This window comes from Danio rerio, chromosome 19 (genome assembly GCF_052040795.2).
Source record: "Danio rerio strain M-AB ecotype USA chromosome 19, GRCz13ab, whole genome shotgun sequence".
Lineage (NCBI taxonomy): Eukaryota > Metazoa > Chordata > Actinopteri > Cypriniformes > Danionidae > Danio > Danio rerio.
The window spans coordinates 14827371-14851620 of record NC_141039.2 but is presented as its reverse complement, the minus strand read 5'-3'; the positions used below and the strand labels follow the sequence as shown (position 1 = coordinate 14851620).

The window sequence follows — 24250 nt, the reverse complement described above, 5'->3', positions numbered from 1 at the left end:
TGACAATCATGGGAATTTGTAGTATTTGACATTCCAAGCCTCTCAAAAAATAAATAAATAAATAAGTAAATAACACAGTACATATGATAATAAATTCAAAAGTGAAAGTAAAAAGCAAGTGTGCATTCAAAAGCAATTTTTGAACTAATTAAATTATTCATTATACACAATGTCATTATATTATATATCATTATATTACTCGGATTTGAATAAGGAGGGTTTTATACACTTCCTGCTGCCATGTATGTTACAGTTTAGTATTAGAACTTGCCATGTTTGCTAGACCATTTTGAGGGGTGTAAACAATAACAATGGTCCTGACCTATTTCCTGTTTTACATTTTTAATTTCCATAGCTTCTGTGAAATGTTCCATATATTGATAAATGATGTTATGAGAGCTGCTAAAACACCAAGTTATGATTGAATCACCTCTTGTTACACATATGAAATAGTTTGACAACAAGCAGGAAATGTTCATGGGCCAATGGCATCACCACATTGAAATGGTCTATAAATCGTTAACACACAATACAGCTTATTGCTTATACATCTAATATCATCGCAACTGATTTGAATAGCCAAAAATTTGCATAAATTTTTATCCAGCTCTGGGTGAATTTGTTACATTTCTACAAATCTTGAAGACTGTGTGAATATCAGTAACATTGTATTATAAAAATGCTCATTAAATGAATGACAAACAGCAGGAATGCTGTATGATTACTGCTAGAGGTTTGAGGTTCTTAAAAATGTATTCATTAATCTTCCTTCGACTTAGTCTCCATTTCAGAGGTTGCCACAGCGGATTGAACCACTGACTATTCCAGCATATGTTTTATGCAGTGCATGCCCTTTCAGCCGCAACTCAGTATTGGGAAACACCCATACACACTCATTTACAAGCATACTTGTGGATAATTTCGTTTATTCAATTCACCTATAAGTGCACGTTTTTGGACTGGAGAAAACCCACAGAAACAACTAGCCTAGCTGGGACTCGAACCAGCAACCTTTTTGCTGTGAGGTGACAGTGCTAACCACAGAGCCTCTGTACCTCCCTGGTTCTTAAAAAATGTTATACCCAAATGTTTCCAAGTTTTACCCAAACTGTTCAGTCATGAAGGGATGATGTACACTTAAAAAGAACAAAGCAAAACAAGAAAGTCAGCGTTGAAAGCCTAGTGGTCAGTATGCGGACATAAAATGCAACTGTGTTGTAAACTTTCTGAGTTTGAGTCTTGATTTTTGCCCTACGAAAATAATCCAGAATATCCAAACAGATTGTGTGAAACAATCTCATCTTCATTTTTTCTCTTCATATAGTAGTGTACATAAAAAAATTAAATATTGCTGCACCTCTGCATTTATAGTGAATTGGCAATCAGAATTAAAACCAAAATAGGTAAATTCCCCATAATTTCCAGCCTCTTGCAATTTCATTCTCATAAAATAGTAGTTTGTTAGATTGTATCTCTCTCTCTCTCCTTCTCTCGCTCACTCACTAATTTTAAAAGTAATCTCTGATACTTGCCAGATTAAATCATTAATAAAATGGAGAGCCTCCTGCTGTTTCCCACCAAGTGAGCATTCAATTCTCCAGCCAGTTTCATTATCACACTCGTAAATTACAAAAGCCCTTTCACCCTGAATAATCACAGCACCACACTGACGTCATTTTACTGCTGTTGTCATGGCAGCAGTTTCACTCTCGTGTATTTCATAACGCAACAGAAAAACTTGTCTCAACTTGTCACGTGCCCCATAGTGTGTAAAACAAATTGAACCTAAATGATGTTATTTTGCACTCTGCAGGTACTTCTTGTGTTTGCAGCTGCGGAAGGACATCAAGAATGGCCGTTTGCCCTGCTCTTTCGTGACCTTGGCACTCCTGGGCTCTTATGCCCTGCAGTCTGAGCTGGGGGAGTATGACCCTGAGGTTCACGCCAGTGATTATGCCAAGGAGCTTCAGCTGATTCCTGGACAGACCAAAGAACTGGAGGATAAAGTCATGGAGCTTCATCGCACATACAGGTGATTATGACTGCTTATTAATGGGATGATGATGATTTATTTATGTGCATTTAACACTAATACCAAATGGATATATGTGGGAATGTGTGTTGTAAGGGGAAATGATAGCACATTTAGGTAAGATTTAAATATGTGTATTTTTACTTTTGTGATCCAATTTAAATATGAATTAAGATGTGGTAATGATAAACTGCTTCTGTGTTTTGTACAGGTCTATGAGTCCGGCTCAGGCTGATATGATGTTCCTGGAAAATGCCAAAAAATTGGCCATGTACGGTGTCGATCTACATCAGGCAAAGGTACATCTGATTGACAGAAAACAGTTTCAGTGATTAGCATTTGACTATGATTAAAGGTGCAGTAGGGGATCTGCCTAAATGCTAACCGGTTAGCATAATATCTTTCAAATACAATCCCTCCCCTGTCGAACAAAACAACGCTTCCTAAATACGCACATTAAAGATGACAGAGACCCATTAAATCATGTAATTCGCCAGTTAGAAAACTTTATAGTACTTTATTATACTACAGTTCTGAACAAAAAGCTGTATTATATCTTGCACATTTTCAGTTGTGTAGTTCAATGGTTCCCAAAGTGGGGGAAGGGACAATGAAGGCGGGTTGCCTGGGGCCTCATGTAAGAAGACTTGCGTGGAAATCTTACTAAAACATTGCGTACGCACAAAGCTGTAAATGTGCGTACGCAGAAAAAAAATCAGATGTATGAAACACTGCGTACGCCGAATCTCACGCATATTCTTTTGTACATCCGAATGAACGTGAAACTGAGCGCAACATGCATGAGCACAAAACCCCTCCCTGCCTCCTCCCCCGTATGAATATGCTAATGACTATGCTAATGGAAAAACTAAACGAAAAAGCAATGGCAAAAGCAAGCAAAAAGAGAAACTTTGAACAGAATGTGAATTGAAGGTGCTGCTTTCGGAGGTAGACCGGAGAAAAGCGGTGTTATTTGCAAGTTTGTTCTCCGGAATTAACAACAAAAGAAAAAAATAGAGTGGGAGAGTTTAGCTGATGCGGTCAACACAGTTGGGTCTGAACATCGCACTGAGTGCATTAAAAAAAGAAATAGTGTGGTTTATATCTGTAAAATGTTGCAGTACGCTTAACAGTCTCAGTGGCGCGCTCGTAAGACGCATGTGATCATGAATTGATACGTTCGAGCATGAACTCGGCTCGAATCCAGCGTCTGATGAACTCTTTCTTGTTTTTTCCCCCGCTATATATCAGATTTTGCCAACTATTTATCACGAGAAAGACAAGTAGGAATCATCAATAAGTTCATATCAATAAGCATCATATTTTATTTGCACATTTAGTGAATTGAAATGTTTCTGATTCATGCATGCAAATTCATCTTCAGATAGTGTCTTTATAGCAATGTGCGTGCGGTAGATAGCTCAGATTACATTGGGAAAACAGGCAACTGCTGCAAATTGTGCTTTAATGTTTAGCTGGTCAAATGTATGGTATGGAAACCTTATATACCTGCTAGATGTACCCGTCTCATACAGCTGCCATTGCAAGCCTCAGACACTTTGTAGAGAGGAATTTAACTGCCTCTAGGAGTCGCCAATGGAAATAAAACAGACACGCACAAAAAATGTGCGTACGCCAGCCATAAAGCTGGCGTGGAGCTGCGCACATTCCCACGTTCAGTTCATTGTTAGTAAATTCAAACGTGAGCGATTCTGAGCGTGAAACCTGGCGTACGCACATTTTTTTGTGCGTACGCAGCGTTGATACATGAGGCCCCTGGTGATTTCCAAAAATCTATTTATTTTTTATTAAACCTTAAGAATTACCATATTTTATCCATAACCTACTGAAAAGACAAAATAGTCGTTTATAGTTACGATATACTTAGGGTTGTAACAATATACCGGTATGACGGTTTACCACGATTTGAACGTGCACGATTATCATACCATGAACAATTGCATATCAACGGTTTTAACCTTTAACGGTTTTCTGTCTCCTTAAAGACCGAGACAGCCGCCCGCGGCTAAAAATAAGTTTAATAAGTCTTAAATGTTTAATAACTTTTGATCCGCTGATCCGATTCATACAATTCAAAGATTGGCATAAAGAAGAGAATCTCAGCTTTCCAGTGCTGTATCACATAACATTCGCGGACTTTCAGAGGCTCCGGAATCAGTGCGGTTACGTCATCAACATTTGACAACGCTGATTTGACAAAGAAACGCTCGTCACTGTGTCTCCGGACAAATCAGACATGATACATTGATGCATTGTCCCTCCTCCATGCCCAGATTGGTTCAAACTCGCTATATCACAACCAATAAGCATAGGTTTCGCTTTTGTTTGTGGACCAAGCTTTTTGAACAACACGGAATGAGAGATAGGCATACATTTATGCGCGGCTAAATAAAACGCAAAAAAAAAAAGTTTTGCATGAAATAATTCTCATACTAAGTACTTTTGCATGCACAGCAGCACAGAAACATGACAAAACAGTGACACAGCAAAGACGAACTGCTGCTCTCGCTGTTTTCAAAAGACGCAAATGAAGATGCAGCTGTTTGTCTGCATTGCAGACAACCACATCCAAATCCATATCGATAGACAACCATATCCATGCTGGCACATAAAACCTAAGGATGTTCCATATTGAATCTAGTTTCGTTATGTAACTATTTATAGTATAGTAAATATTTATATCTATTTTTTACTGAGGATGTGCACCATGTTTATTTGGACTTTATTTGGACTTTGACACATTATTTATTATTTTCTTATTTTTATTTGTTCATTGTAAGTGGTGTTGTTTATAGTAACTAAAAATATATTATTTGGAAAAAGTCAAATTTGCTTCACTGTTCTATTATTTTGTAACATTTGTAACATACCGTATACCGCGAAACCGTCAAACCGTGGTATTGTTTTAGACGATTATCATACCGTGAAAAATTCATACCGTTACAACCCTAGATATACTATATAGTTACTATAGTAGCTTATAGTTACTAGTTCTACTGGACTGCGACCCCTGGGGTAATTACATTATATTAAAGAAACAGCATAGCGCCAGATGCAGCAGACTGTTTTTTAATTCCATGTTAAACTTTCTGGCCAATTTACAGCACTGACATACATAAAAAAAAACTCAACAAAGAATAGACTTGGGTCTATTGGTGTGTGCGCCATTGCATGCAAGGTTTCTGTATTTATAACCACCTCATAGGATATTGGGGGTCGCAAGTCACTGGCATTGTTATTTTGGGGGTCGCGGGCTGAAAAGTTTTGTAAGCACTGGTGTGGTTAGCAAGCACAACTTGTCATCACTTTCTCATCAGTCTCACTCTCTCACACGCTTTGTCTTAAAACGACTACTGTATGCTTAGTGATTGGCTGGCGGGCTGCAGGAATTACACTTATTACTAAGCCATACTTACATGCTATTTCAGACCAAATAATTAGAGTAGCATGGTAAACAATATAGGCAGCACGTCACAGGTTGTCCTTGTTCAAAAATGAACCAATGCGAATAAAAAAACTTCACCTCAGTAAAGTAGGCCAGCCGGAACAGAGCTATTTACTGATGTTTTGTTGTTAAACTAAATAAAAACTACTTTATCGTTGCTGAAAAAGGTCCCTTATGAAACTGAAAATAATCACATCAGTCTTTCGCCAGAAGATTTCAGTGGCTGAACTTCTGTGCATATAACATATATTTGTTACGACAAAATCTACATACGCTTTGTGTGACTAAAAGAGTTTTAAAACAGAACAGAACCTGTCTAAAGAAATACTTCAGCCATGTCCTTTCTCCAGTGTACAAATGTAACTCCAATATTCATTCAGGAATCAAAAAGTTTTGATTGAGCATTTGTTTTTACCACTCTCACTCGTGTCCACGTGACCGTGGCCCCTGTGAACACGCATCAGCAGTTCTGCGTGAATGGGTGCGCAGTTGTTCAAATCCACATTTGCTGACAGACAGTTTGGGCTACTTATCAGAATTATGGGAATTGTCGGCTCGACAATATTTAATTTGACAAACATTTTTACGTTTTTTATGCTTTACCCAGAATATAAAATACATATCAATACATTTAGATCATTTACTTTAATCATTACTATTGGAATTTTGAATAGATTTTCAACCAGCATAGCAAAAAATATTTCTGAAGACAATCACCTACTGCATCTTTAGTTATGTTGTTTTATGGTTGTCCCTTTATCAAAATCTTGGAGAATTCCAAAATACAGGTTAGAATTTTCTCTCAGTATTTTATTAATAAAAGTCTAGATTTTTTGGGGCAATTATTAATCACAATAATTATAAATTAATCACATTCAGAATAAAAGTTAACATGAAATTAACTAACTAAATTATACTACAGTAGGTTTACTGCAGTTTGGAAAAGTCAAGGTTTTAAAACCCACAAAAGAATTCTGTTCACAAGGTAAAGAGTTGACGTCAGAATTGTTAGCCATCCGAATCATTAGTTCCCTGTTTATTGTTTACCCAATTTCTGTTTAATGAACAGAAGATTTGTTCAAAACATTTCTAAACATAATAGTTTTAATAACTCATTTCTAATAACTGATGTCTTTTATCTTTGCCATGATGACAGTAAATAATATATTACTAGATATTTTTTAAGACACTTCTATACAGCTTAAAGTGACATTTAAAGGCTTAACTAGGTTAATTAGACAGGTTAGGGTAATTAGGCAAGTATTTGTATAATGATGGTTTGATGGTTTGTTCTGTAGACCATCAAAAAATATTGCTTAAAGGGGCTAATAATTTTGATCATAAAATGGCTTTTAAAAATAAAAAAAATGCTTTTTTTCTAGCCGAAATAAAACAAATAAGACTTTCTCCAGAAGAAAAAATATTATCAGACATACTGTAAAAAATTTCTTGCTCTGTTAAACATAATTTGGGAAATATAAATAAATAAATAAATAAAATAAAGGAGGGCTAGTAATTCTGACTTCAACTGTATGTATAGGCTTTTTATGTGTTGTAAAGAAATCTGTGTTTTGTAAACTAATAAACCTACCTGAAGTCAATAATTTATTTAAATTATTTAGCCTGACATGTTTACTGTTCCAAAATTTTATAAATGTAAATTGAAGAATTGTAAAAGATAATATATTGTGTTTAAATGAGGAAAAATGTGTGTTTTACTAAGACATTTATAAAGAACTTATCTGTGTATATTTATTGTGCGTATATACACACAGGCATGCATATATTTGAATAAAAATAAAATAAAATAAAATATTTATACATATAAATAAAGATGTGTATGATACAATTTATGTATACATTTAAAAATCTTTGTAACAAAATTGTTTAGTATAGTTTTGTTTCTATGTATGTGTGTGATTATTCTTTGCCTAGTACTAAAGATCAATTAAATGCTTTTTTTTTTTTTTTTTTTGCTTTTGGTTGTTGATTATGCTGTATTATTACTCCACATTATCATTCATCATTATCTGATGGTACAAACCACTATTTGCTTAAAATACATCCTATTAGATGTCTCAGTTGGACAAAGTGATCATTAAACCATCTGCTTTAAATGGAATCAGCAATCTTAACTTTTAGAAAATCATTGGTTATACCAAAATGTCCTTCATATCACAGAAGTGCTTGAGATAAAAGCATTGCATGTCCTGCCGCTGCTCAGATTTGGTCGCAGAAACCAGGTCAATCTGTTTGCATCAAGCCATGGATTTAAATAAATTATGGAATTCACTATTTTAAAAGAGAAGCAAGGGCGCCCTCTAGTGGTAGACATTTGAGATTGCAAGTTTTAGGTCGATGCACTATAATACTACAATGTATATAATCATTGCCCCCTTTTATTTTCTCTATTTCTGTCAGGATCTGGATGGAGTGGATATAATGTTGGGCGTCTGCTCCAGTGGTCTGATGGTCTATAAAGACAAGCTGAGGATTAATCGATTCCCCTGGCCAAAAGTTCTCAAAGTCTCCTACAAACGCAGCAGTTTCTTCATAAAGATTCGGCCATCTGATGTAAGTGTGAATACTGATTTTATTATAGAATGGTTTGGAATATGCAAGCTTTTCTATGAAACACAAAGAGAGAAATTTAATATTACATGTATTATAATATTATTATTACTATCGTTATTAATATTTAAAAAATATGTGTAAGTGATAAAATTAGTTATAATAATAATAGTTATTATGTGTGTTGACATTGCTTAACCCCATCTTCCATTCCTATGTAATTAAATAATTAAGTATAAGTTTAATATGGCTACATTTAAAATGCTGTGCCAGGAGTCTGATCTCACAAAATCAATTGTTCTTGGCATCATATTGCTCAGACGTGGCATTTTTTAGATCCATTTATATACTTTATATTAATATACTTCTAATATATTATTCTAAATCAAACAAAAGCTTAAAATAGCATTACTGTTAAGAGAAGTAGAAAACAGGTCATTCTAAAATAATAATATAAATAGCAACAATAATAATAAAGATATATTATTGTTTCAATTTTAAACTTTTTTCATTTTATTATATAGATTTATAATAATACAAAAAAAAAACTTTTTTTTTTAAAATTTACTTTACAGTTAAGGTTTTAACTGTAAAGTAAATTAACTGTAAAGTAAAAACTGCAGGCTGAAAATTTTATAAATTTCCTATATTTTTTCTTTTTCTATTTGTATCTACGAAAAAATAAATATTAAATATTTTGTCCATTCAGTCCATGGCGCGAAAATAAAGGTGAGTTCACCACCTTATTAAAGAGCTGCATGGGATTATCCCAACATTTTGATGCATCGCTTGCAATACTGCTGCCACATAACACATTTCTGTGAACTAATTAATCCTGAACACTGGCACTCAAAGGTATGGCACACGCAGACACCCTGGCCAAACAGCTGCATGGGAAAGGTGCACAGCAGGCACTGAAACCAGCATACATTAGTCTACCGCAGTGGTTCTCAACCATCTGTCACATTCTGCCTTAATATTACATACTTTTTTTTGTTGTTTTTTTACAGTGTTCTGTGCTTCCAGTGACAGCATTCAGTTTTTTTTTTTTTTTACTTTTTTTGTACCAGCTCCAAATTATAAAAACATGTTTGTTTTAAGTATGTTTTTTTGGATGTGATAATATGTAAAAAAAATAAATAAATCAAAACCCAATCAGATTTATTTATTGTTAACGATCGATAACAGTTTTGCACACAGTGTGTAAATGTGATTGACACAACATGAGGCTGACATTTTGGATTCAATGTGCAATGACTTTAGTTTTTTACTTTAGTTAACAACTAGAAATGTTATTATAGCATTTATTAATCTCAGTTAATGCAAATATCAATGTTTATTAACACATTATTAATATCAAATAAATAAAATGTCATTCTGATCTGAGTAATGTACTAAGCGACTGAGTGAAACTGTAGCTAATGTTAACAAAGGTTAGTAGATGTGTGTGGTAATGAAAGTGCTGTTTTACTCAATGTATTCAGTGTTCTGTTTTTCACTCAGGATAGTTGATTGGAAAATACTTTAATCTAACGTTAAATTCTACATTTGTTTTTTGGATCTCTATGTGCATGAAAGTGCACATCTACTCTTTCTGTCTGCTCTGCTATTTTCAATGTTTACTTTTAAAGGTTCACAAAACCCTTTAGTACTTTTTTGAGATTTTCAAAGATTTGTGTTTGTTGAGCATCATTTAAGACACTGTTAGCACCTGTTAGCTTTAATTGTGGGGAAAATTGGATGATTTTGAGCTTTTGTCAGGTAATTTCATCTTCTGGGTTTAAAAAGATTTTTGAGGCGGGATCAAAATCTGCGACATAGCGCAAAACTGCAGGTGCAAAGATGACACGTCGGTTTCTAATTATTATTCAAAGCAGAGTTTTCTTATCCTATGAGAAGAGCCGGCTTCTTAATTATTCATGACTGCTCATGCTTTCCAAAGTCAAGACAAACCTGCCAGTGCCAAGCTGAGACTGGGACTCACGGCACACAGTATTTAGCTGTTCATGACGGGTCGTATGTGTTTGTTTCCATGATCCACGGGGTTTGTTGCATGTTTTTCCCTGGGATGCTGTCAGGGCCAATACAGCATAGCTGTTTGTGTGCAGCAGGCATTTTTGTCGGGACAACAGTATACGAGAATTGGAGAATGGCGAACGTTGTCTTTTATCAGGAGTTTGTTCACATATAGACTCATCGCCCTGCTGCACTGAGTTTGCATTCAGACCCGGGGATTGAGGGAAAAGTCCTCATTTATAGTGTTTAAATTAACACGATTATTATTTATAATGATATAAATTATGGTTATGTGTATATGAAACGTTCGAGGTTACTAAAGTAACCCTTCGTTCCCCGAGGAGGGGAACGGAAGCACTATAAGTGGATTTGATTGTAAAATCCACGCATTGGGAGGTTCGGTTCAGAAGCTACTCGTCTGAAGAGTATTGAACGGGCCAATTAAGAATGAATTGGCAGCGCAAGCCTGCGCAGGTGAGCGGCATAAGCAATCAACTGAGTATATAAGCTCACCTGGCGCCAGCAGACGCTATCCTTTTTAAGCTGAAGAGACTTTCAACAGCTAAGGGACAGTCATTATGGCGACGGAGTATAGTGCTTCCGTTCCCCTCCTCGGGGAACGAAGGGTTACTTTAGTAACCTCGAACGTTCCCCTTCGGGGGGAACGGAAGCACTATAAGTGGATTTGATTGTAAAATCCACGCATTGGGAGCCCATTGAAAGCGCCATAATGACTGCACCTTACCAACACCCCCGATGAGGAGATAGTCAAGCAAGCGTGACGCACCCACATCATGGGGGGCGCGGTCCTCCAACGTGTCCCTGGCCCTAATTTATCCTACTTCAACAGAAGTTTTACGGATTTATATATATTTTTTGGGAAGTCGTGAGCATCTAGATAATTCTAGGAAAATACGACAGTACGTTGGGAAGCGTGCAATCCCGATAGGGAGGACACTGCGGAGGCCATCCGTTACCCAAGGGGGGATAGATGGCAGAATTTACATATGGACTAGCCCTAAAAAGGGGGAGTACGCATAGCAAAAGAGTGGTTAGCGGGGAGGGAAGACACGGGTCCGCCCAGGGGGGGGGGGACTTAACCGTGGCTGAATAAGCATATGGGATCGCCTAGTGGGGACCACGCATAGCAGGCACCTTTACCCAAAACGCGGGCTGACCAGCGGGCAGACCTACAACGTAGTGGGCCAGCAAGTGACTCCTCCGCTGAGTCAGTGCTGGGGGCCACGGAGGAATCTGCAGGGCTCACCTGACGGGGAACTTTACTGACAGATAAAAAGGCGCACGTATCTCCGTGTTAGGGAAAATGGCGCAGCAAGTGTGTTTCAACACCCTACCGAATTGTTTCCTCAATCACCAAGGGTTACCTAATACCCTTGAGGAAACCGGCTCCACTCGCAGATTGTAAAACCTTGCAAATGTGTTGGGTGTCACCCAGCCCGCAGCTCTACAGATGTCTGTTAGAGGGGCGCCGCGTGCGCGCGCTCGAGAGGATGCGAAGCTCCGAGTGGAGTGCGCACGCGCTCTCGGGGGACGCGGCTCATCTCGGCTCTGATAGTGAAAGAAAGGCATCCACAATCTAGTGGGAACTTATTTCGGTACGGCACTTCCCTGCTGCCGACCGCTATAACAGACGAAGAGCTGCTCAGATGATCTAAACTCTGAGTGCGGTCCGGATAATACGCAAAACGCGAACTGGACAATAAAGAAGGGCTGGGTCTGCCTCCTCCGAGGGCAGCGCTTGCAGGCTCACTACCTCGTATTAAAATGGAGTGGTAGGAACCTTGGGCACATATCGTGGGCGGGGTCTCAGAACGTGAGAGAAGCCAGCCCAATTACAGGCACGAGTCACTGACCGAAAAATGCCTCCGGGTCCCCGACCCTCTAATCGATATCAACGCGACCAGCAGAGCTGTCTTCAGGGACAGAAATATACTGAGTCGAGGATCGAAGGGATCTGACGCGGCTTGTGTAGCGAGGGCGAGATACTAAGAGGGCATGAGAGGGGGCGGGGTGGATTAATTCGCTTAACGCCCCTGAGGAACCGGATGATGAGGTTATGCGTTCCCACGGTGCTGCCAGCCACCGCGTTATGAGAGCGGAGATGGCAGCCACGTAACCTTGAGTGTGGAGGGCGACAGCCTGCTCTCCAACTTCTCTCGGCGTAAAGAAAGCACAACGCTGATCTGGCAAATTACGGGGGTCTTCTCAGCGAGAGACACACCATTCAGTGAATAGACTTCACGTCAGGGCATAGGCGCGCTCGGGGAGGGGGCTCTAGCCCGAGTGACGGTATTAGCCACCGCAATCGGAGGTTACCTAAGTCTTCCTCGCGTCTAAAAATCTCTTCAAAGATCGGCGAGGGTGCCAGGTGGTGCCCTGTCCCTGAGAGAGTAGGTGCTCTCTCGAAGGGACTGCCAGGGGAGGGCTATCGCGAGGGAGAGCTCTGACATCCAGGTCCGGTTGAGCCAGAGGGGCGCAACCAGCAAACTGTTCCTCGTCCTCCCTGACCTTGCACAGTAACTGCGCGAGCAGGCTCACTGGGGGAAACGCGTATTGCGCGTGCCCCGAGGCCAGCTGTAAGCCAGTGCATCCGTGCCGAGAGCACTCGGTCAGGGAAAGAACAACTGGCAATGAGCGATCTCGGGGGAAGCAACAGATCGATCTGGGCTTCCCCGAATCGCGCCCATATCAGCTGAACAGACTCGGGGTGGAGTCTCCATTCTCCAGGACGCAAGGCTGCCGTGAGAGCGCATCAGCTGCACGGTTGAGCTTGCCTGAATATGAATGGCGTGCAGCGATTTCAGCCGCGGATGACTCCAGAGGAGCAGACGGCGGGCGAGCTGAGACATGCGGCGAGAGCGCATACCCCCTATACGGCTGATATACGCCACCGCCGCCGTACTGTCCGTCCTGACCAGCACGTGTTGCCGCTCCAACACCGGAAAAAAACGGTGGAGAGCGAGGAACACTGCCAACAGCTCCAGGCGATATGCCAATGCAACTGGGTACCTTTCCACAGGTCCGCAGCCGCATGCCCGCAACGCACAGCCCCCCAGCCCGTGTTGGAAGCGTCTGCTGAAACGACAACAAGACTGGACGCCTGTTCTAGAGACACCCAGGCCTGTAGGAACGAGGGGTCGCTCCAAGGGCTGAGGGCGCGGCGACACAGCGCAGTAACAGAGACTCGGTGTGCGCGCGCGTTCCATGCGCGTCTGGGGACTCGATCGTGAAGCCAGTGCTGAAGTGGTCTCATATAGAATAATCCGAGCGGCATGAAGCGGCTGCGGATGCCATATGCCCCAGGAGCCTCTGAAATAGTTTCAGTGGGACCACTATTTTACTGTCGAGCTCTCTCAGACAGTACAGCATCAGCTGAGCGCGCTCTCCGGAGAGGCGCGCTGCCATGGTGACCGAGTCCAGCTCCAGCCCGAGAGAAGAGATCCTCTGCACGGGGGCGAGTTTGCTCTTTTCTCGGTTGACCTGAAACCCCCACAGGTGGAAGTGCCAGAGCACTTTGTCTCTGTGCATAATCAACTCTGTGCATAATCAAAGAGAGGGCAAAATTCAGCCAGTCGTAAAGAAATTGAGTATGCAGATGCCCGCGAGCCGAAGGGGCGCTGAGGCACCCTCCGCGGGCTTGGTGAGGACCCGCGGAGACAGAGAGAGCCCGAAGGGGAGGGCTTTGTATTGCCAAGCTCGACCTTCAAACGCAAACCGCAGAAACTGTCGGTGGCGAGGAAGAGTGGAGACATGGAAATACGCGTCCATCAGGTCTAATGCTGCAGACCAACCCAGAGGACGAACGCACCGGAGGATGCGCTTCTGCGTGAGCATTCTGAACGGCAGCTTGTGCAGGCAGCGGTTCAAAACGCGCAGATCTAGGATTGGCCGTGACCCACCGCTCTTTTTGGGCACGATGAAGCGTGGGCTGTAAAACCCGCTCTCCATCTCGGCTGGAGGGAGCGGCTCGATTGCATCCTTCGCCAGGAGGACAGCAATCTCCTCTCGCAAGACAGGGGCGGACAGAGGGCTGACCCTGGTGAATACACACCCGTGACTTGGGGGGCCGTTTCGCGAACTGAATCGCATAGCCGAGTCTGATTGTGCGTATGAGCCACCGCGAAGAGCTGGCCTGCGCTAACCAGGCAGGCAGAGCTCTCGCTAATGGACTCATCGCTACAATCGCTGACGTACCAGCAGTGGGGCAGCGCGGAGTGGGTGTGCTGATCCGGGAAGCTCGCGGGTACCACGGAAAAGCTGGAGGTGAGATATTTGCTCTCACTCCAAACCCGAGCTCCGGAGGGGAGGCTCGAAGGGTGGGAGAAAGGAGACCGTCCTCCCAGCGCTCGTGAGCCACTGGCGAAACGCACCGAATCTGCAAGCTAGAAAGCATAGCGTCCCAGACTGGCAGATTTCGGGCTGTCACATCTGGGGAAGTGAAAAGTGCCCTTTCATAATGTTTTCATGGCAGTAAAAAGTGCCGTTGGAAATGTGGCCCCGCCCTCCAGCGGGGAAAGAGCAAGTTCCCTCTTCTCCAGATGGCCTGTCCCAGGGGCGCTTCGCGGTCCGTTGCCGGACTTAGCGGCGTTCTGGGCAGGGGGTTGCCTGCTTCCGAGGTGCCCGACGCGCTCGCTTCGCCGGAGGCGTGTGCGGGGGCGGAGCAGCTCTCGTAGGCGGGCGCCTTCGGCGAGGAGCAGGTATGAATGGCACGGCAGGCGGAGCGGGCTACGGACTGCCGATAAGACATCACCCACCAACTGCTCTCTCACCGCCTTGAATTCCTGGGTGAATTCACAGACAGTGTCGCCGAACCTGGCTGGGGATATGGGGAAGTCAAGAAAGCGGACTTTGTCGACTTTGCGCATATCAGCCAGGGGTGGCGCTCCTGGACCACTAATGTGGACATCGTCCTCCCCAACGCACACGCAGCGGACTCAGTAGTCCGAAGAGCTAAGTCGGCGGCGGTGCGAAGCTCGTAAGCCTGGGTTGGACCCACCCTCGTGCAGCTCGGCCAGCGCCTGCGCTTGGTAGCGCTGGTAGGTGGCTATCGCATGCAAGGCGGAAGCAGCCTGGCCCGCAGCTATGTAAGCTCTTGCTCCGAGGGAGGTAGATAACTTACAGGCTTTGGATGGGAGACGAGGCGGACCCCGCCAAGAAGAGGCGCCGCGCGGATTTACCGCCATCGCGCACTCAACCTGAGGAATCGCCACATACCCCCTGGCTGTTTCACCGTCAAGAGTGGTTAGGGTGGAGGAACACGCAGCACGAGCAGAAAAAAGTGCTTTACAAGACCGCGTGAGCCTACTGTGCACCTCCGGGAAGAAGGGAACGCCCCTCTAGTCGGTCCGGCCGCGGAGCTGGGGGATAAACCATCTCCAACCCACGGCCGAAGCAGCCCGGGAAAGCACGGCTAACATGTCCGTTTCAGGATCCGTAGTGACAGCACTCACCAGCCCGAAGGGGGCGAGCGGGTCTGGATCATCATCGGACAATGAAAGCCCACCCTCCGATGCCGCGGTGGACATCTGGTCTCCGGTGTCATCGGGCGTAAGGGCTACCATTTGTTAGACGGATCGCTTCCCCCGCCCGAAGCTTGGATGGAGCGCTTAGAGGAGCGGGAGGTCCGCGGGCCCGTGGGCGACGGATTATCTCTCGCTGAAACCCTCAGATCTGCCCGAGTGCCCGCTGCAGAGCAGGGGACAACTGGGGTGGTTCGCCCTTTTGCAAAGGCTAACCGCAATCTTGCGCAACAGTCATGGCATCGCAATGACGACATGAACTGCCCGCGAGCAGCGCATTAACATGCTGGACCCCCAGACATGCAACGCAGTGCCCGCGCCCATCATCCGAGGACAGGAAACCACCGCATCCAGAAACGCACAGTCGGAGCGCCGTCCTGATAAGGACGTGCTGCACGACTGTGTTGCTCTTTCTGTGAAGTTTGCAACTTTATACGCACCGCTCTGGAGGACCCGACCCAAAGAACGCCAGGCAAGGGAGAAACCCAGCTCGACCGTCTACCACTGCGTGTACACACTCTGGACCGGGAGAATGCTCTCGTTCGCTCAGAATCGCTGGTCACAGCAGGAGGAACCCTCATCGACTCGATCAGAAAGTCTCTGAAGCGAAAAGGATAGCGTCTGCTGGCGCCAGGTGAGCTTATATACTCAGTTGATTGCTTATGCCGCTCACCTGCGCAGGCTTGCGCTGCCAATTCATTCTTAATTGGCCCGTTCAATACTCTTCAGACGAGTAGCTTCTGAACCGAACCTCCCAATGCGTGGATTTTACAATCAAATCCACTTATAGTGCTGAAGTTCCCCCCGAAGGGGAACTACAAATGACAAATGTAGCAGGGCTTAAATGACTTTATTTCTTTGCATTTTAACTTTGTAAACTATAAAATCATGCGTCTTCTCACGGTTTGCGTCTCATTTTGTGAGCTGACTGACAACAGTTGTTCACTCCCCTCCTTTTCCCCTGCTGGCCACGCCCACTTCTGCCATTCGCTCGCAGAGCTTCACGCCCATTATGATGCATTTTTTGAAAAACGCTTTGAGGTAGACCTGAACCGAAAGTGGGGGGTTTCATGGCCCTTTAACCCCTACAGTATACCCCAGTATACTTAAAGTGAAATGGAAGAACACAAGTTTTTGTTTTCATTTGAGAGTAAAAAGAAATTCTTAGAAGGCTGAGGGACGGTATACTGTTTTTAAACATTTAGACACCACAGCCCTACAAGGGGGTTAACTGGGTTTTGGTGGGATTTTGTTCGAAATGACCTCATTTCAGTTATTTTTTGGATTTCGTTTAAAGCCTTTGGGATCTATTTTGACAGTCCATGTGCAAAGCGCAAAACGCAGGGCGCAAACGCTTTCAGGGCGTGTCAGGATGCGTTTTTGCTAATTTAAGGACGGGAAATCTGCCTTGCGCTGCGGCGCATGTTCTAAAAGGGTTGAGTTTATTTTCTTAATGAGTTATAGGTGTGTTTTGAGAATAAACCAATTAGAATCTTATCTCCCATTCCCTTTAAGAGTCAGCTGCAACGCGCCAAGAGCGCATTCGCTATTTACAGGACGCAAAGTAAGTCTTAACATTTCACAAGCAAACAGTTAACAGTTTTAACAGAAAACTGTTAAACAGAGCATCTACTGCGTGAGAATGAGAGATAATGGAACTACTTTCACATTCGCTCTTGGATAGGGAAACCTTTACGCACAGACATCAATTAGTCTATAAATAAATACTTTTGTTTGTTAAATGCAAATATTCGTTTCAAAACTATTTCTAAATTCAGTTCTAATTTCCAGCAAACAAATAAATGAATAATAATAGCAAAATGTGCTCAAAGACCTGAGTTATATCCTAAAACACATGCTGTGCTCCATATGGTCTAAAACCTGACAGGTGGGCAAATCTAAGCTTGTTTTTAATAAAACAAATATAAATATGGATATATTAAATAATACTGCTAATAATAATAACATTATACAAAAGCAAATTGTTATGAATGAACTGAAAAAGCCTCCCGAGATGAAGAAGACATAAAAGCAGTGATTTTTCATATTTATGTAGGCTAGAAAATAATATGTTTTGTAATGTTTTAATCCTTTATATTTATATTCTTTATCTATTCTTATTATATTCTATATATATCCTTAATATTTACATTTTTACATATGTAAAGATATTTGCCTATTGCTCTCTTGTGCATATTAAGCAGTGCGTAAGCTAGGCACAACTCTGCGCCGGAGTTTAGACCGGGTTAGTTTTGGTCTAATGAAAAAACTATTATAGATTCTCAAAATAGCAACGCGCCAGCGGTCCGCCTCAGAACGCCTTTCTTTTTAGACCAAAACGCCTATGGGCGCACAAATGAGCGCTAATGCATTTGCTATTTAAACAGCGTATCGCAACGCCCCAAAACGACTCTTGCGCCAAGCTGAAACTACCAAAAGACTACTGCGCCACGCCTTGCGCCACACTGCGCCGGGTGTATGATAGGGCCCTTAATGTCAAGTGGGCCTCTGTTTTCTTTTTAATTTCTTTTTAACTTTTTTTTTTTAGCTGGAACATTACGAAAGCGCCATTGGCTTTAAACTGCCCAACTACAAGGCTGCCAAGAAACTGTGGAAAGTCTGCGTGGAGCATCACACTTTCTTCAGGTATGAATTTTGAGCAATGCATCATAACACATATACTCAAAAAAAATTCTGCAAAATTGTTGCAAGCAATTTATATGGGTTAAATTAAAGCAAACAAATGAAATGTAGTAATCTTCAACTTAACTTGCTTGTTTAAATTCAGCCCAAATAAATTGTTTACAACCACTTAATGTAAAAAATTGTAAATGCAAGGAATCATCTTTACATTTTTTTTTCACTGAGATAGCTGTGTCCTAGTGACTTTTTGTTTTTGACATTTTATTTGAGTCCATGTACTTTCTCAAAATGTTTTTTTTTTGGGTCTTAGGTTGACATCTACAGAAGCAGCCACTACCCCCAGGAAGTTCCTGGCTTTGGGATCAAAGTTCCGCTACAGCGGCCGCACTCAAGCCCAGACCCGTCAGGCCAGCTCTATGATCGACAGACCTGCTCCTCATTTCCAGCGCTCCACCAGTAAGAGGGCGTCCCGCAGCTTAGACGGAGGTGTGTTCACATCTGTCAAACTCCTTTAATCCTTCTGTATCTATATGTGTATTAGTTCTAAACGACTACAGATTGCAGTTTGATTTACAATATTAATTAGTGAATCGTACCAAGATGTACTAAAGTTCATATGAATTAGATAGTAAATCAAAAAGGTAAGAATTTTTGGTGAGAATGTGTTGGTTAATCAGGTGACAAATATTTACTATATGGCATTTTTACTTGGCTCTTAACCAATAATGCGCTGAAGCTACTTTAAGACGTCTCACTCATTTCCATGTTACAAACTGAAAAGTAAAAAAAACAAAACAAATCCAATCAAAAATAAATGAATACTGAAATAAATCGTTTAAATGCAAAATAAATGAAATATAAAAATAAATTAACACACAAATAAAAAAATAAATTAATATATAAATAAAGACTTCTTTAAATAAATAAATAATAGACATCCCTCATTTCCATGATTGTTACAGAGTGAAAAGTCAAAAAGAATAAATAAATATGGAAATAAATAAATTAATGCAATAATAAAAAAAATATTAATTTATTATTATAAAACAAAATTAATATCAAAAAATGATATAATAAAATATAATATTATAAAATGTATTATTTTATTATTTTAAAATAATTAAAATAATAAGTGAAGTTTCACAAGCTAATTTTTAAAAGATCACGTGATTTGATTTACCGCAGCATTAGCTAGCCAATCGGATTATTCCAAATTTAACATTAATATCCAGCTTAACTTTATTCCCTATCTTCGTTTTGGTAGAACCCTTCATCCATTATTTCTCCTCAATTCCAGGATTGGGCAACATGTCAGCTCAGTGGCTAGCACTGCTTCCGCACAGCAAGAATGTCGCTGGTGTCTAGCTGAGCCAGTTGGCACTTTCTGTGCAGAGTTTACATGTTCTCTCTGTGTTTGCGTGGGTTTTCTCCAGGTACTGTGGTTTCCTCTTACAGTCCAAAGACATGACACAAGTGAATTAAATAACAGTAACAGTCACAAGCACTTAATGCATACACACTTGTGTGGTTGGCGGTCTATTCCCATAGCTGTTTTATTAATCAAGGTATAGGCTAAATGTATCGGGGAAGCTCTCGAGAACTACCTGATCCTGTATCCCTGCTAATGGTCATTGACCAAGCGGAAGCCCTGGGCTCATCTACTGTATCTCTGACCTCAGGGTTCTCTCCCGGGACAGCATGCCAAACCTGCTAAGATAGTCAAGCATTATCTATGTGGAAACTCTTGAAATATAAATAAAAATGCATGCAGAAAATAATAAAGAAAAGAAAAGAAATCAATTTAGAATTAAATAATAATACTATTACATTTCATTAAAATGTTAAGTGATATTCTGCTATAAAGTATATATTGATTAATTCAATTGGTTTTAACTCACAATGCTTGTACTTCCTGTACCCACCCTCCCAATTCTCATAAACACTGTTTGCTCTAGATCAAATTTTGCGGTTCATGGCTAATAATGCTTCAACAAAGAATGTTCTCAGCCTCCTATGGGAAAAACTAATAGAGAAAAATCCTTATAGTGGGTGGCCACTAATGCACTTTATAGGTATGGATGGTTAGTCTGAACATGGATCCAGACGATTGGCCCACTTAGTTGGATTTTGGCCAATCACTGCCAGTCACCTCGGGAATTTGATATCTAACACACTCTGTTGCTCTGCTTGGGATCTCATTTGCTCCTTCAATCTCCGTTTTTCGGCCTCTCTCCAGTTCTCTAATGTGCTTCCCTTGGGGAGGTTCAGACACTTTATGTAAGTTGTTCTGCAAGCATCTGTTTTTATTCGAGCTGTGAGCAGAAGTCATTTGTCTTTGCTGAAGGATAGATAAAGTCAACCTTCAGACTGCTCTCTCTGTGCACAGAAACTCAATAACAACCTTATGTTTGACTGCTTTCTTAATCCTGGAGTGTTTTGAGACCTGCTGGCCAGAAATGTTGAGGATTGCAGATCTGAAATATGTCTGTATGACTCTGTGTGTCAGGTATTTTACACTCAAACTACCTAATATGTTGCCTCCATTTAGAAACCAACATGTCATATTATTTAATGGAACAACACAATCCCAGAATGCAAAGTAAACTTTTCGATACTTTTAAAAGAGTTCTTACAAATACTTTAAAAAGAATATTTAAGTGTGAACTGAAAATAATGCTTTCATACAAATCTTTATTTTGTTTTCAATGCAGTTGACTTAAAGGGGTGGTTCACTACGATATCAAATTTTAAACTTTAGTTTTTGTGTAATGTAGCTGTGTGAACATAAACATCATGAAATATGTTCAAATGCAAAGCAAGACATTGTCTTTTACAGAGTTAGCTTACAGCGAACGGCGTTTGGGGCCTACCAAAAAATACATCCAGGCTAGAGAGATCACAGACACTTCAGGTTACATGCCTTCACCATGCGCCTACACCCCGAGCAGCAAAGGGGCGTGGCCAGAGGCGCTGTAATGTTATAGCAGAGAAAGCTAAAATGCCGTCCAAACTCTGCTATTTTCACAGAGCTTCTTCTGTTTCTGTATTTGCGCTTAAAATGGACACGGCACAAAGAGAGAAGTGCTTACAGTTTAAATTTAATTATGTTCCAGAGAATTAAATAAAATATAGCTGGTATTTGACAAAGGAGATCTTCCAGAATCTCTCCCAGTTCAGTGCTGGATTCGGCTAAAAACTCCTCAAAAGAAGAAGCAGCTTTAACTATAATAGAAGAAGCCGTGGATTGTGAGCCACAACTTGTAGGTAATTTTATTTGTTAAAATATATCAACTACATGCATTGTTAAACAAAGGGAAATGCTGTTTGGCACCGCTAACAATTTAGCTACAAATTCAGAGAAATTCATGGTGTGAAGATACAAGATGTGCAGCACCTGAAACTATGTATACTGGAAGCCTGTGCTGGCATTTCTCATGCGGTGTTGCTATCAATGTGTGAAGAGTGGGAGAAGAGGGTTGCATTGACAATCCAACACAATAGACAGCACATTGAACACATTTTATAAGTGGTCAGAAACTTGTAAATAACTCATGAAAGAAGAACACACCATTGTTTTTCTTGTGAAATTCCCAACAAGTTTGATGTGTCAAATGACCCTCTTCCTATTGAAAAAGCAAAAGTTGGATCCAAGATGGCCGAATTCAAAATGGCCAGCATGGTCCCCACCCATCTTGAAAAGTTTGCCCCTCACATATACTAATGTGCCACAAACAGGACGTTAATCCCGGTAATCCCATTTTATTAAGATTTATCCATATTAATGGCCCACCCTGTTGTTTTACCTGATATTTATTCATTTTTATTTTAGAAAAGTCAATTCAACAACATTTAAAATCTGGTTTCTATAATCAATAAGGATTTCTCAATGGAGAGTTGCTTCCATTGCAGGTTGTATTTTGATTAGGAAAGCTGCCTGTATAGACAGTGACAGTTCATAGAGTTTGGAACAGAGTCACAGTGTCTCTGAGGTAAAGAGGAGGTGATATCTCGTGGTATAAATAAACTGTGGATGCTTCAGGCGATGCAGTTGAACTCACTGCGGGGGAAAACTCACAGCAGGGGTGTGATCCGGAAAAGCAGCATTGGTTAATCCACGGCTAATTTAACCAGTCAGCCTTCAGGTATAACAGACTCAGATTTAATTACTCTCCGCATTCATCAGAGATGCACATTCGGTTATTTGCATTGACATGAAATAGTCAGATTTGCTTGTCAGTGCAACATTTAGTGCTAAATCCAATTCTGTGCACACTAGGGTAAAGTGGTACAGATTGCTCACAGTTCGGTTTTTGGTTTTAGTGAACTGTATAATGTAATCAAATAGAATAAGACTGCATAGTGTACATATAATCTTCACTGTGTATATTAAAAAAAGTTGAAACATTATTGAGCTACAGGGGTTGAACAATGAAATTGAAACACTGGCCAGTTTAGTGTTGGAGGTTTTATGGCTAAATTTAACCAGCCTAGTGACCAACCTTCATTGATTGCACATTCCACCAGTAAGAGCAGAGTGTGAAGGATTAATTATCAGAGAAATTGCACAGTTTTGCTTAAAATATTGCAATGCACACAACATTTTGCCTGACAAATCAGAGTTCAAAAGAGGACAAATTGTTGGTGCACGTCTCTCTGGTGCATCTGTGACCAAGGCAGCAAGTCTTTGTGATGTATCAAGAGCCACAATATCCAGGGTAATGTCAGCATACCACCAAGAAGAACTGTACCACCAGACTGTTGCATGTCTAGAGTGAAGCATCAGGTGAATCACTGATAGTTTGGGTTGCAATATTATGGCATTCTCTAGACTCTCTGAATTCTCTATTCTGGAGGACCATGTGCACCCAATAGTTCAAACAGTGCAGGCAAAAATTCAAACAGTGTACACTGAAGTCAGTGCCATGTATCAGGATGATGCACCAAAACACACAGCATAACTCATCACATAAACTCATTATATCTAAATATTGTGAAAATACTGTAATCACTGGAGCCCAACGATATTCAATAAACATTGCTTATAATAACAGGGCTTGGAAACATAACAGCTCTTCATATATAAAGTGTGAAGTTTATTTCTAAACTAATTTCAAGAGGATCAGATGCTTATGATTGACCACAGCTGGTCCCACATTAGATATCTCATCTTTGTCTTGAAAAATCCCCATCCACCCTGACTCCTCCTTTTTTTTCCCTGGCATAATTTAGCAGCACGACAACTCAGTGACTAGCACTGTTGCCTTACAACAAGAAAGTCGCTGGTTTGAGTTACGCCTGGGCCTTCCTGAGTGGAGTTTACATGTTCTCCCCTTGTTTGCGTGGGTTTTTTCTAGGTACTCTAGTTTTCCGCACAGTCCAAAGACATGCAGTATAAGTGAATTGAATAAACAAATTGGTCGTAGTAAATTAGTGCGCGAGTGTACAGATTTACAGTATTGGGTTACGAATGGAAGGACATCCGCTGCATAAAACATTTGCTGGAATAGTTGATGGTTCATTCTGCTGCTGCATTCTCTGTAAATCAAAGGAATAAACCTAAAAAAGATTAATGAACAGAACAGCAAGCCAAACACGCTTTATTTATCAATTAGCTAAGTGTGAACTCAGCAAATATGACAACAAATATAACAATTGGCATGGCTACATCCTGGGACAGCTTGCTAAACACGCTTTATTTGTCAATCTTTAGCAACATACATGCTTTATTTTTAAATCATTAGCAGCATCCCGGGACAGCATGCCAAACACACTTGATTTGTCAATCATTAGCCAGGTCTGAACTTTTAAAACAACAAATATAACCATTGTCATGCCAAATTGCTAGTGTAAACGGAAGCTTGCAGTTCTTCTGATTGGCCCCCTGCTTTGGAACTGTCATTGATGATCAGCGCAGCATCTAAAAGTTGACATTCTTCTACCTTGATATGGTAAGGGTTCTAATATATATAAAGTAGAATGTTC

At 41.2% G+C, this 24250-nt stretch overlaps 1 protein-coding gene and 1 long non-coding RNA gene across 17 annotated transcripts in view; one reads left to right on the top strand and one right to left on the bottom strand.

Moving 5' to 3' along the window:
* epb41a (erythrocyte membrane protein band 4.1a) overlaps window positions 1-24250 on the top strand; it is a 165654-nt gene that overhangs the window by 80096 nt on the left and 61308 nt on the right. For all 16 annotated transcript variants that reach the window (XM_087295550.1, XM_087295549.1, XM_087295548.1 and 13 more), the window contains exons 7-11: window positions 1814-2032; window positions 2244-2331; window positions 7920-8072; window positions 18174-18271; window positions 18579-18754. In XM_087295550.1, coding sequence (XP_087151676.1) covers window positions 1814-2032; window positions 2244-2331; window positions 7920-8072; window positions 18174-18271; window positions 18579-18754 — 734 coding nt within the window. The remainder of the gene's footprint in view (window positions 1-1813; window positions 2033-2243; window positions 2332-7919; window positions 8073-18173; window positions 18272-18578; window positions 18755-24250) is intronic.
* On the bottom strand, window positions 415-7288 carry LOC147832489 (uncharacterized). The gene is made up of 3 exons (XR_015516612.1): window positions 5012-7288; window positions 3807-3915; window positions 415-2657 (listed from the first exon to the last, which is right to left on the bottom strand). It is a non-coding gene; the product is annotated as an uncharacterized LOC147832489 (long non-coding RNA).